We start from the raw sequence: 14,829 nt of genomic DNA on the forward strand, positions 1-14,829 counted from the left end.
CACATATCCTCTCATCCCCTCCCTCACCCATTGTCGAAACTGGTTCTTAATTACATTCTTCTGAACTCTAATGACCATATTTAACTTAATGGAACTTATTCACAGATGGTCACAAGCCCTCTAGGAAGGCTTTCAAGATTTTGGTCTTGACTGACAACAATATTCTACCTGGAGCTGTTGCCAGGGGGTCCAAAGCCAGTCCACCTTTCCCTTGAAAAGTTTCCTCCTCCTAGTGAGGAAACAGCAGCTGTGAATGTTACATCCAGCCTACCACAAGGAGGGTCTGTGGCATCTTTGAAAACTGATGCTGCTAGGAAATGTGGAGGCATGAGGTGCTCTTAGCCCTTGCCTTTTCCTTCCCCACCGGCAGTGTGCCATTTCTGTAGTGCTCGCCTCTGTTCAAGGAGCAAGCCTTTCTGCTTTGAAGTACTTGGAGTCAGAAAACACTAACTCTAGGACTAGCCTTCAGAGTCTTAAAATCTTGATAAACTTTTTTATTTGTCCTTTTAACTTCACCATGCAATCAGGTGAAAAGAATTTACATGTTTTAAATGCCTGTCTTTAAAGAAGTACAACCTGTCCATTCCTATCTGACTGCCATGAGCAAACTCTGAGCCTAGGTAAAACTGGCATACATGGTATACGTGAGTGAACTGTGCACTGACACAGAGTGAACTGTTTCATTTATTTGTAGCCCAAGCCTTCTACTACACCAACCTCACCTCGTCCACAAGCTCAGCCTAGCCCTTCTATGGTGGGTCATCAACAGCCAACTCCTGTGTATACTCAGCCTGTTTGTTTTGCACCAAATATGATGTACCCGGTTCCAGTGAGCCCAGGCGTGCAGGTAAAATAGATTTGTCTAATAGCTTAACTAAATATAATATTCTTGGCACATTTAAGATGATGATTAATAGGAGGTGGGACTTAAAATCAGAAGTAAGCTGTTAGTGCCCTGTTGTGCCAGTGCTGTACAGGGATAGATGTGCTCTGTGATCAATATTTACACCATTATTCAGATGTATGTTTAATATTTATGTAAGCAACTAAAAAATAGAAAACTTCCCCAATTGCCTATCAGCGTAACTGATACATCGCTTGATTTCTTTTAGGTGTTATTGCAGAAGTGGGTTTTGAAGGGACTTCAGTTCATATATACAGGCCTACCCTCATGCTGTCATTTGCCCAAATACTAGTGAAGATAGCGCTGAGTTTTGTGCCTCAGGCTACCAAATACATAGTGGTCTAGCACTCTAAATTCTAGCCTCTGTCATTATAGAGGCTACATTCTATATGATAGAAAGCTTGAAGTGCAGCATTTGGCCGTAAATCCGATCCATAAACTTTCTATTCTAGATGTTGTTCAGAGTAGCACATCCAATCACTACTAGCCTCAAGAGTGGATTGTTGGAAATTTGTAAGAGCAGGTTAGACATCCACCTGTCGTGGATGGTCTAGATAATATTTAGTCCTGCCATGAGTGCAGGGGACTGGACTAGATGACCTCTCGAGGTCCCTTCCAGTCCTACAATTCTGTGATTTCTACCGTGTGGTCTGTAGATGTTTGGACATGCAAACTTAATAATAGTAGCTATGCTAGAATGCTATGTATTGGGTAATTGGAAACTTGAGCTGTGCTCACAAGCCTAGAACATTTATTAATCTTCTGGTTCCTTGCCAAAATTTTAGTGTTTTTAGTCACAATATAAAGACTCAACTAGTAGTCTTTCCAATAAAACATGTTTTAGGGAGAATGAGAGAAAAAAGGATTACTGCACTAATGTTGAAGCGATCCTTCTGAAATGTTAAACGAAGGGTGCCTATACCGTATCTGTTAGCTTCTCAAATGCAAGTTAGATCCCACTGTTTTGAATCTACACGAATTCCTGGCTGACACATAGCCTGTAGTAGGTACGACTGTGAGCTTTTCAAATATTGATACCATGAAACTCTAGTCTAGGACAAAAAACCATCAAACATGCAAATTGCTGTAGCACATTTTCTCTTAGCATAGCTGCTCATCCTCATGTAACTAGAATGTGATAGGGTTATTTTTGGTAACTACTAAATAATATACACTGTTACCCTTCGAATGCTAATAGCTTTTCAGTGATGTCACATAAAAGAAAATTAAAATGCAAATATAGCAGCATAAAGTTTTAAATTCAAATTAATTATGCAGTAGCTTTCCAACCAGTCTTTAAGATCTCTTTTACTGAGACTCAAGTGAGGTACAACATTGTTTTAGTTATTAGAATCTGTTTTACTGTGTCATCTTAAAATTAAATGTACTTCACTCCTCCTTTTCTGTGTCCTTTTTTTCTTTTTTGTATCAGTTCCCTACATAGTGTCTGCAGTGATTTATTGTTTAAGTATGCAAATATAAAACCTAAAATTCACAGGTAATAAATAAATAAATTTAATATGGTCTCAGACAAATCCTAAATAATTAATCTCAGGAAAAATAGTTACTTGCACAGTTTAAAAAAGGCTCCAAATAGTCATTGGAAGCCTCTCTAAATCTAGTAACTTCATAGTTCAGTCTAGTAGCTTCTTTAATATTCATTCTGCATAAGCTAAAATTGCAGTTGTAGTCTGCAGTGACTGAGGAAAGGGCAATGAGAGGTTTCGTGGACAAAGCTTTCTAACTTGAGTGCTGAAAGTTAGGTACCTATTGTAAACCACTGTGGGCAGGGATGGTGTATTGTTTCCCATATGTCTGGAAACACGTGCCTGATTGGGGAATATGGTCTCTGCTGCATTACAAATCATGTATGGTTTTCAGTGTTGTTGTAGCAATGTTGATCCTAGGATATGAGAGAGACAGAGTGGATGAGAAGTTCTGTGGCTGGAAAACTTGTCTCTTACCAACAGAAGTTGGTCCAATAAAAGATACTACCTCGCCCAACTTTTCTGTCTTTTAAATCACATGTAGGCATTCAAGTGGGGTTCTGCAGGGATCGGTACTAGGCCTGGGCCTGGTGCTATTCCAGATCATTAATAAAAATATTGGAGTAAATATAAAATCTGTGCTGATGATAAAACTTGCATACAACACAGATTGGCAGAGTGATAAATGAGGAAAGAGTCCAGGGCACACATGATGCAATTTGGACTGATTGATAAGATGGGCCCATGTAGACAACACATTTTAATACAGGCAAATGCATGGTCATACATCTAGGAACAAAGAATGCAGGCCCTACTTGCAGAATAGGGGACTGTATCCTGGAAAGCTGTGACTCTGAGAAGGACGTAGGGGTCATAATGGACAAGCAACTGAACATGAGCTACCAGTGTGGTGATGTGGCAAAAAGGGCTAATATGATCCTTAATATGTTGAAAAATTAGCCAGGGTACAGAAAAGAGCCACACAAACTTTTTGAGTGATGGAGAAAATGCTTTTACAGTGAGAAACTTAGAGCACAATCTGTTAAGCTTATTTAAAAAAAATAATTGAGAAGTGATTTGATTATAATGTATAAGAATCTCCATAAGGAGACAATAACAGGTACTAAATGGCTCTTCAGTCTATCAGAGAAAGGCAGAACAAGAGCTAATGGTTGGAAGCTAAAGCCAGACAAATTCAAATTAAAAATAAGGCAGACGTTTTTAACTATTGGAACAAACTACCAACAAAGTGGTGGATTCTCCATCTCTTTGATATTTCCAAATCAAAAGTGGTAGATGCCTTTTTGGAAGAGATACTTTAGCTACATGCAGATTAGTGGGCTTAATGCAGAGGGTGGCTATGTGAAATTCTCTGGCCTTTGTTAAATAGAAGGTTAGACTAGATGATCTAATGGTCTCTTCTGTCCTTAAAATTTATACATTTAAGCAGCTGGTAAAACAATTGGTTTTCAGAGGTGTAAAATACCACCCACTTACACTAAAAGAAGTTCCGAAAAATCAGACAACCCTTGGGTGCCTAAAGTTAGGCTCCTAGACTTCAAAACTTGGGCCTGTATTGTGTGTCCTTGGTTCAAGAGGAAATGTGCTTGGTCAACAAGTATAAAGATATTTTTCCAATTGTCTGTCCTGCAAACTCAACCTGGAATAAGAACCCAGCTTCATTTCCATTCTGGCTCATGCCTCATCACCATTGCTAAACCACCTCAGACATCTAACAGTGCAGAATCTGATTCTGTATATGAAATTGTCACAACTTGAGTCATCAATGAGACCGAATAGGATCCAGCTCACTCTTCAGCACCTGTGTTGGCTCTGCTGTAGTAACAAGTAAAAGACAGCGAGAAAAATAAGCATGTACTAAAATCAGCAGATGTTACTCTGGATACATGCAGGGACTAGTTCTGAGTAAGAAGGTGCTGTTTATAAGTCATCCTTGGCATCTTCATACTCTTCTGTGTTGGGTAGGTGAGTGTAGTATAGATAACAGTGATCACCTAGTAGTCTCCTAACAAGTTTATAAATAGAGCTGGAAAACTAGGGTACGCTAGCTTTTATTTCAGGGTTAATATTGCAGCGGGGACCTACATAGTAGGGAAGCACTGTCCTTCCCAGGCTGTTAATATAATCATTTGTCTTATCCCATTATAGGAATAAAAACTGTACAGTTGCTCTTAGGAAAAAACTAAGAACATTTCTAATTTCAGGGTGGTTATGAACAGTATTGTTAGATTCAGGAGTGAAAATTCTAAAGCTTATATATTTAAAAACATGTCCAAAAACATACCGTAACTTCACTGAGTTCTCTTTTGTTTCAGCCTTTGTATCCTATTCCCATGACTCCCATGCCAGTGAACCAAGCCAAGACCTATAGAGCAGGTAAAGGTGAGAATAATACTGCCTGTTTGGTTTTAGACTGCATGTAGCATGAATAGAGTAACAGACATGCACATTTTTATCCAGTTCATGTTAATTTATGTATTTTAAATTGGTACAAATACTTGAAAATCACAATGCAAAAGATAAATACATTGCTTTTGTCTTTGTAAAAAAGAAAATGCTGTAAGCTTGATTACTGGAGAATTGCTTGTCTTTGAATTCAGTACAGGAAAATCAAATTTAAAAATGTTTACAAATATTTTGAATTGTTTAATAGCTGACTGTTTCAATCACTAATGTTTTCCTAAATGTTGTTAGTTGACGTTGTTAAAGAGGGATTCTTTCTAGCAATTTGCAGCAGAGCATTGAGCTATACCTTAGTAGAATATTTTCTGTATATGGTACTCTTTCCACTAAGTTCTACACTGCTCTGGTGGAAAGGGTTTATTTTCTTTGCTTCTTATTCTACTGGAACACTATTTAGAATGGTTTGCTGCTAGTCCTTGTATCTCACTGTCCCTTTTCATCCCTCTTACACCGAAATAATGGAAGTGATTTAACATAATACTTTTATGGCTAGATACTGTTCTCCAATGAGTGAAAGCTGTTGCTAGATAATCTGGAAAATTTGGTGTGCATGTATGGCTAAGTGCATTATCTGCATTTTTTAATACACATAAAGTGAACGGAAGGCAGGAACTGTCTTTCTTGTTATAGCTATGTTTTAGATAATACTCTAAGGGCAGGTCCATACTCACCGCGCGGGTCGACGCGGTGAGTTCGACTTCTCCGAGTTCGAACTATTGCGTCTAATCAAGACGCGATAGTTCGAACTCCCCGCGCGCTCCGGTCGACTCCGGAACTTCACCACCGCGAACAGCGGTGGCGGAGTCAACCTTGGAGCCGCGGAGTTCGACCCCGCCGTAGTGTAGACCAGACCTAATTCTACAATGTTGACAACTCTTGGAAATTTGGTGGCGCTCTTAAAGTCCCAGCTCCTGGAGGCAGTTGATCACGTGAGCATCTCTGCTTTAATTAAAAAAATCAAGTTTATTGCCCTAATGATTGTGAAGAAAAGCCTGAAAATGAAACAAACAAACAAAAAAAACCCCAGAAGCTAAATCAACCCCCAAAATGTGTTTTATTTATTAAGTATGATTTCTGACCACTTGGGGTTGGTAATACTGATTTTACCAAATGTATATTTAAGAGTTTTTTAGTCAACCATGCTCCTGTTTCTAAGAGATCCAAGGCTATGTAGAATGTGTTAATGTTCAAGCTCTTAAAGTGCATATTTAGACTAGATGCAGTCTCTGCTTGCAGCAGTCAAGATTTCTTTGCAGTGCTAGGTAAGAGTTTAGCTCCACTAAGGAAAAATTGTGCACATGCCTTCACTAAGGTTCAGTGGCCACTAGTGTAGCCATTTTCTTTCCTGCTCTTGGTTGACAGATGAGGTGGTCGCTTGATAATATGCAAGTGTTTTCTTGTATGTGTTAAGAGTTACTTTCCTCTATAAAACAGTTCTTCTGTTCTGAACAGCTTCCTTTAGAATCCCTTTGGTAGCAGTTTCAGTTTTGTGAACATGGAGCCATTCACATTTCTCCAACAACCAGGTTCATATAGAGCTGCTTGTATTTAAATCCCCTGCACGGAAAGCTCCATTTGTGCTGATGAAGCTACCTTTTTGCATTTAGAAAGATTTTTAAATTAATTTACAAACTCAGCTTATCATCTTTCCTCTTCAGAATCATACCTGTGTAATGTACTTCTACAGACCATGGTTAAAGTTGATAGTGAGGATATTCTAGTTAGGCACAGTAATTTTAAATTAAAACTTTCAGGAAAGACCTGGCTACTTTAGATTCCCCTTCCTAATGTGAAATATTCCTTGCTTTGTAGTACCAAATATGCCACAACAACGCCAAGACCAGCATCATCAGAGCACCATGATGCATCCTGCCTCAGCCGCAGGCCCCCCTATTGTAGCTACACCACCAGCCTATTCAACACAGTATGTTACCTATAGTCCTCAACAGTTCCCTAATCAGCCTCTTGTGCAGCACGTGCCACATTATCAGTCTCAGGTAAGACTCCTTTAGTGTGTGGTTGCCTCTTCCTGCATTCGTATTGGAACAGATGTATAATTCAGACTTAATTCTGGAATTCTGTGTACTGTATCTTCTGTTACATCATGTAATTGCTACAATTAGTATTCAAATACTGCAGAAATATTGATACTTTGCACTTCACATCATAGCCCTCCACAAACATTAATCTCCACTTAATAGTAAATACAAATCTTAAATACAGAATATCTGTACCTCATCATTAACTACATCCCATGGTGGAACATCTCTTTCAAATGATTAATTGGATGTAGATTTAAAAGATGCAGTTGCTAAAATAGTTGGTGTGATAAGATAGATGGAATATGGTATAGTTTAAAACTTCTTCTGTTCAATTTAGAGACCCTTTTGTCAACGTAAGATCAGCAGAGTAGTTCCTTTTTTTAGTTTCCTTTTGTGGAAGGTATTTCTCATTTTAAGTTTGCAGGAATTATCTGGATAATGGTGACAGGTATATTTTGAAAAATTCTTGTAGCTAGTGCAAAGCAAGCTGTAGCGTTTCAAATTATCATTAAGTGCCTTTAAGCATGCACTGTACGAGCTTGATTAAAGGGTGTATTTAACTTTTGTACAGACATGTTTTTTAACTAATTGATTTGTCTTTTATTTTTATTGGACACAGCATCCTCATGTTTATAGCCCTGTAATACAGGGTAACACTAGAATGATGGCACCTCCAACACATGCACAGCCTGGTTTAGTATCTTCTTCAGCAACACAGTATGGTGCGCATGAGCAGACGCATGCTATGTATGGTAGGAAACGTTTTGTGTTATTTGTAACTTTTTACGTTGTTACATTGTGCAGGGATATATTTACTATCTCAAGCTTCAACCATTGGCATCACAGTGAAAGCTGTAACCGTAGACAAAGAATATGGTTCATAAAACTAATAAGCAAGGTATTGCAAACTTGAGTTATTTGATTAGAGTGAAAATAGATCCAAGTATGCTAGTTTTAATAAGGCACTAGTGTTGGAGATGATGTGCTAGCATGAGAGGCTGCTAAGGAATACCAGCTTAAGCAAGTCTGTCACAGGCATTTCTTGATGCTGTTAACACTACGTCCTTGACTGTTTCTTCATTATAACAAGGACTGTAGTGTTGTCACAAAACTGACTTCCATTTCAAAACTTGACTTCTAGTTCTCACAACATTAGCATGATAAAACCACTGCTTTAATAATGCTAGTAATGTACATTAACAGTATAAAAAGATTTGTCATCTGAGGAAAATATAATTTCTGTGTGGGCGATCCTCCTTTTCTTGGCAAACCCAAGAATATAAATCCTGTTTTGAACATTTAATGTATAAGTGCTTGCTATATGATTTCAGTGACAAATAGAAGTCTCCAAAGTTGTCAGTCTGGCATTTTTCACTAGCACTAACCTCACTGAAATATTTAAGTTAAAACATGAAGTGAGATACCGGTTGAAAAATACAATACAAAGAATCTCTAAAGCCACATAAACCTGCACTAAAATAATATGTCGTCCAAAGGAAAAAATGGCTGCAAGAACTTGCCACTGAAGACTCTGTCCATGATCTAAAAGGGGGCTTAGGATTTGACACAGATATCAAAACAGAAGGATCATCTCTTGAAAATATGATTATTCAACAGTTTTTGGCTGAGTATGATTGACCTAACAAAATTTCTTCATCAAATAATGTTGACCTAGGGTCTGCTAAAGGATGTCATGTAACTTTAGACATCTTTGTACGTTTTTTTGTGACAAAGTTTTGCATTTTTCTCCTTATGGGTGAATATGGTCTGTTATGAAAACTTGCAAGCCCAAAAATCTAAGGCTTAATGCAGAGTTAAGATTCTGATAACAGAATCTATCATGTCTGTCTTGAAGTATCATACTGAAGTCTGATCTTTGCTCGTGTGTGTTAATTCAGGAAAAAATGATGCAGATACAGACAACATCACAGTAAAAAGTTCTGATGCTGGATTTGGAGGAAAAGTATATTTCAGCTGAAATTTCATGTGATAGAGCTGAATTGAAAAGAAAGTAACTTGTAAAGTTTAAGTAATAGGTCTTTGTGCTCACTGGCCCATGTTGACGTTTGTTAAAGTATTCTGCTCTTTCATGTCCACCTTTAGTTTTTTGAGACATTCATGTAAACGGAGCTTTTATTGTGATTTTTATGGGATTACTGTCTTGATCGAGTGACTGTTTGAAGGCTTTTAGACTTCTTGGTGAAAAGGCAGTCCTCAAAAAATCCTATCTTAAATAAGACTAGATATGAAATAGTATCTGGAATTTGGTTGTTGATCGCAACTTTCCCCAGCAACTTTACGTTGTACATCATTCTTACCTGTCACAATTTGGCAGGTCTTTGAAATCATGGTACAGGAGCAATTTTTTAATCTATTAGTGTACTTTAATCAGATATATCAAATTATTTTTCTCTGATGTTCCAACATACCGTAGAACTCTAGTTTTTCTATTGTTGTTTTTTCAGCTTCAATCCATCGTCGGTATATATTTCAGACAATCTAATGACACATGTTTTGGTGGTGTGACAAGAAACCTGAAAACGCTAGATTTTTGTGGTGGTGTGTCCTTCTACCTAAATCCAAGCAGCATTTCTCTTACAGAACTTGGTCTTGCCAGAAGTTAGATGTTCTTCTGGGTGGTTATCGGTTTGCTTTTCTGAACTGCTGACCCTCTCTTCTTTTTATATCTGAATGCTTGAAATTTTTGCCACAGAAATCTGCTTCAGCCCAGTCTGATGCCAGTGCTACATCATAGGTGGCTTGTTGGATGATAGCATGTTCTTACCATCTTCAGGCATGTCATCTTTTGCCTGCCTTAACATAAATCAGCTAACCTGTATCTTTTAGCCTTCTGGGCTTGCCATCAGGTATTTAGTAGATGACTCCTAATGCTGTAGCTCAAATATAGGATATTCTCAAATCAAATGTGGCATTTAGTTTGGTTACTTTTCCCACAAATAACGACCTTGTTTCTGGATAATAAAACTTCTGCTTCCATTTATCAATGTGTGGCTGTTTGCTTGAGTATCTATTTGTAGCATTTAATAGATGTGCGGCATGTGGAGTAAATTGCTATTGGGCAACTTGCTGGATGTGTTAACAATCACTTACATTAGGAGACGCTAGGTATTTTAAGCTTCCCCCAGTCACTTTGGACTATACTGTAAGCAGGTAGCTAGAACCACTTGCGTTAGACTACAGTTATTTTTTTTCTCCACATTTTATTAATCTCAAGTGTATGCATAGCATCCATATAGTGAATACACCAACATATCCTGGAAATAAACTTTTGATTTGGGTATGTTACTTAATTCTTCAGGAATATTTAGTGATGAATAACTTCCATATGATTATGCCATTCCCAGTTAGAAATAATTTCTAGTATAAATTTGCCCAAGTGAGTTCTCAGATTTTACTTCTGGCTTTTTCATTTACACCGTTGGATTTCCCATTGCTATTAAGATGAACTGTGTTAAGGTTCCCGTGTCCTTGAAGCTAATGGGTGCTTTCTTTGTGATATCAAGTGCCTCCCTGCACGAATCACTCCCTTTTAATATCAGACTGTTGTACTATCTGAGCACTTGTGTTGCAGAATGAAGAAGTCTGAAAGAGCAACTGCATTGGGGTGGGGGGTGTTAATTGCTTTTAAAGCATTCTCCTAACATTTTTTTTAATCTGTGAGTAAAATCTCTGAAAGCTTCACCTTCCTGATTAGTTTGAGGCAAATAAAAATCATGGCAAACAATAGGCAGTGTTCAGTGAAGAGAATTAGATTTGCTGAAAGTTACTTTTCTTCCTTCATGGCAGAGGAATCTGAATCCTGAAATGAATGTAACATTCTATGCCTGTTAAATCTTTTGAATAGTGAAGGCTAGGATGATGCAGTCTTCAAGATCCCATTTAGCTAATGCTGTGTAATTGAATGTTTCTGCTAGATGTCTACAATAACAGGCAATTCAGGAGATCTGATTGGTGTCTTTGTCACTGCTCTTGAGTGCCACAATTTTGTCATCACTTCAGTTCCTGAAGTTGAATGTTCTTCAACAGATGGAAAGTAGCTAAACTATATGGGCACCATAAATGAGTGTTACTTCTAAACATATGATGGAGCAACACCCAAATCCGTGTTTTTTTTTAAAACATTGAGAGAATGTTAAACAATTTTCCTTCCTCTTGCTCCTACAAATAAACACTAAAACTGGACATCATTAACACAAAGACTCTGATATTCACTTGATCTGGCTCTAGGTTTGAAATGTTGGCTCCTTTAAATCGTATATAAATTCTTAGTGTGAAAAGTTTGAAACGGGAACTTAGCACTAAAACAAAGCAACAATATATGTATGATTGGCACGCCTACAGAACTAATTCGTTTATTGGTTCTAAAGAACAATGGCTCAAGCTTTGTACTTTCTGGTAGGTATGGGCTGTTTGTTATCTCCAGAATCCAGAGATGGGTAATCATGAGTTATCAAGTTTTCTATTGACAATTAAAGCTGTGAGGACAAATATATTCCTGTAACAATTAACTCCCACTTGTTTATTGTTTGGTTAAATTGCATATGTTTCAGGTAATTGCTGTCCTCTGTAAAACTTCCCTTGTGTGTCTGAAAGACTTGTGTAAAACAAAATTTTGATTTTACACAGATACATTATTTATTCTTTTTCTGGTTCTTGGACCTCTCCCTCTCTCTTCTGCACATGTTTTATTGGTCTGGTGTTCTCTCTAACCTTTATCTGTTTTTCTGTCCTAGCAATAAGTTCTAATATCCTAAATAGTTCAATGGTGGGCATGTTATAAATTTCAACGAGTCTCCAGGGATTAAGAGTGAACCATCTCCAAAGGTGTCTTTTGGAACTGTTAAGACCTCAGTGATACAGCTGAAAAAACAAAAGCCTAATTATTTGTTTACTTTATTGTAACTCTTTTAACTCTACCTCTGAGGTTATTGTTGGAGTGTAAGAGGCTCAATATCTGTTCATCTTTATTTTTGTATTAAAGTAAGAAGTGGAGCCCTCAGTGTTACAGTTCAAAAGGAGAGCTTATTGGGGCTTACTTTATTTCAACTTCACTCAGTTGTAAAATTAAGTAAAAATATCCAGCCCTATTAACTAAACAAATAAAAATGATATCTGCATGAACGTACAATCTTCAAAAATAAATGAATGTCGACCTTTCCAGAAGATTGGAAGTATACACATGGCAAAAGGCTAATTTATCTTTCTATTTCCCAAATTCAGCATGTCCCAAAATACCATACAGCAAGGAGACAGGTCCTTCTTTCTACTTTGCCAGTGAGTTGGGTTTTTTGTACTAATTTTGATTGTACAGAAAATAATTTTTAAAGAGTAGATGTTAAAGGAATAGACATGCTGAGGGAACATTTTTTCTTTGCACCAGGTCAAAATATAGAAAATGTAAGAAAACTCTTTTCAAGCAACAAAGTTGTTGAATGAATGAATTTACAGGGCACCAAAAGCTAAAGTACAATGTATGTGTGACTTGTCTATAGAATAGATTTGTGTAAATACATTTCTGTGTGACAAGTTGCATTTCATTTTGTGCAACGAAGTCTTGCATCTAATTAGCCTCTACTGTATCTTGAACTGATGAAGACTTAAAGCTGCTTCTTCCTAGTCTACCACCAAAAAATAGGCATCACTATCCTTAGGATTTCCAGGAACTCCACTCCTCCCCCATCTCTGCCAAAAATGGGATTTCCTATTTTCTCAAGGTTGGTCAAATTCCTGAAGGGAAAAAAACCCAGCACTTTACTAGCAATAAAACTCTATTTTGAGTCTGGTTGAGGGGAGAGCACCTTCGGCATCCCCGCTGTAGTCATGGGAGAGATCACTCGAGAATTCTTATTCTGGGGCCTCTGAAGGAGCATGGCAAGCAGCACATCTTGTCATTCCTGTAAAAGTGTAGCCTAGTCTCAGCCCTGTGTTCTTTCATGGGATATGGTGGGGATGGGTTCCCGCTGGCTAGGTAAGCACTACCAGTTACATTAACTGGTCCTTGTGCTTCAGCGTGCTGCCATCCACGTGGTTCTGTATACTTAATGGAAAGGGCTAGCAGTCATTGTGGTTAACTGATAAGCTGCATCAGCAGTCTCTAACTGCCAAACAAAGGTGCCAGATAGTCCAGGTACTGAACAAAGACATCATAGCTTAAGCAGAGCGAGTTGAAGAGGAGAATATTGGACTCACAACTGAATTATATGTCAGATGCCTCTGTGTTTCTCTCCTGATAATAGATCCTAGTAACCATACACAGCACATTCCAAAATGGAGTATGTTCTATTCTCTTAGAAATAAATTACAATCTGCTGAGTGAGGTTACATTTCTATTTGAAGGCTTTACAAAACTTGGGGAAGAAGCTTCAGAAAGAAACCCATGGTGTGGCCGGGTAGGGTCCTTAGTGGAATGGCCATAGAATAATCTCTGGTCAAAGGCACAAAATGAGCTCAAACTAGCTACAGGAATAAAGGGAAACAAGAAGACACTTTTTATCAATACATTAGAAGAAGAGGAAGACCAAGGACAGGATAAGCCCACTGTTCAGTGAGGAGGGAGAAACAGTAACAGGAAACTTGGAAATGGCAGAGATGCTTAATGACTTCTTTGTTTCGGTCTTCACCGAGAAGTCTGAAGGAATGCCTAACATAGTGAATGCTAATAGGAAGGGGGTAGGTTTAGAAGAGAAAATAAAAAAAGAACCATTTAAAAATCTCTTAGAAGAGTTAGATGCCTGCAAGTCACCAAGGCCTGATGAAATGCATCCTAGAATACTCAAGGAGCTAACAGAGGAGGTATCTGAGCCTCTAGCTATTATCTTTGGAAAATCATGGGAGACAGGAGAGATTCCAGAAGACTGGAAAAGGGCAAATATAGTGCCCATCCACAAAAAGGGAAAGAAAAACAACCCAGGAAACTACAGACCAGTTAGTTTAACTTCTGTGCCAGGAAAGATAATGGAGCAAGTAATTAAGGAAATCACCTGCAAACACTGGGAAGGTGGTAAGGTGACAGGGAATAGCCAGCATGGATTTGTAAAGAACAAATCATGTCAAACCAATCTGATAGCTTTCTTTGATAGGATAACGAGTCTTGTGGATAAGGGAGAAGCAGTGGATGTGGTATACCTAGACTTTAGTAAGGCATTTGATACAGTCTCGCATGATATTCTTATCAATAAACTAGGCAAATACAACTTAGATGGGGCTACTATAAGCTGGGTGCATAACTGACTGGATAACTGTACTCATAGAGAGTAGTTATTAATGGTTCTCAATTCTGCTGGAAAGGTATAACGAGTGGGGTTCCGCAGGGGTCTGTTCTGGGACCGGCTCTGTTCAATATCTTCATCAGCGACTTAGCTATTGGCATAGAAAGTACACTTATTAAGTTTTCAGATGATACCAAACTGGGAGGGATTGCAACTGCTTTGGAGGATAGGGTCATAATTCAAAATGATCTGGACAAATTGGAGAAATGGTCTGAGGTAAACAGGATGAAGTTTAATAAAGACAAATGCAAAGTGCTCCACTTAGGAAGGAACAATCAGTTTCACACATACAGAATGGGAAGAGACTGTCTAGGAAGGAGTACGGCAGAAAGAGATCTAGGGGTTATAGTGGACCACAAGCTAAATATGAGTCAACAATGTGATGCTGTTGCAAAAAAAGCAGACGTGATTCTGGGATGCATTAACAGGTGTGTGGTGAGCAAGACATGAGAAGTCATTCTTCCGCTCTACTCTGCGCTGGTTAGGCCTCAACTGGAGTATTGTGTCCAGTTCTGGGCACCGCATTTCAAGAAAGATGTGGAGAAATTGGAGAGGGTCCAGAGAAGAGCAACAAGAATGATTAAAGGTCTAGAGAACATGACCTATGAAGGAAGGCTGAAAGA

At 38.2% G+C, this 14,829-nt stretch overlaps 1 protein-coding gene across 16 annotated transcripts in view; it reads left to right on the forward strand.

Moving 5' to 3' along the window:
* The window catches only part of ATXN2 (ataxin 2), an 84,055-nt gene that overhangs the window by 56,173 nt on the left and 13,053 nt on the right, over positions 1-14,829 (forward strand). For 12 of the 16 annotated variants that reach the window (XM_039504665.1, XM_039504669.1, XM_039504666.1 and 9 more), the window contains 5 exons: positions 695-847; positions 4,728-4,794; positions 6,688-6,872; positions 7,537-7,669; positions 12,159-12,212. In XM_039504665.1, coding sequence (XP_039360599.1) covers positions 695-847; positions 4,728-4,794; positions 6,688-6,872; positions 7,537-7,669; positions 12,159-12,212 — 592 coding nt within the window. The remainder of the gene's footprint in view (positions 1-694; positions 848-4,727; positions 4,795-6,687; positions 6,873-7,536; positions 7,670-12,158; positions 12,213-14,829) is intronic. The other 4 variants (XM_039504656.1, XM_039504658.1, XM_039504660.1 and 1 more) reach the window with 3 other exon arrangements.

Source organism: Mauremys reevesii, linkage group 18 (genome assembly GCF_016161935.1).
Source record: "Mauremys reevesii isolate NIE-2019 linkage group 18, ASM1616193v1, whole genome shotgun sequence".
In the NCBI taxonomy this organism is placed as follows: Eukaryota; Metazoa; Chordata; order Testudines; family Geoemydidae; genus Mauremys; species Mauremys reevesii.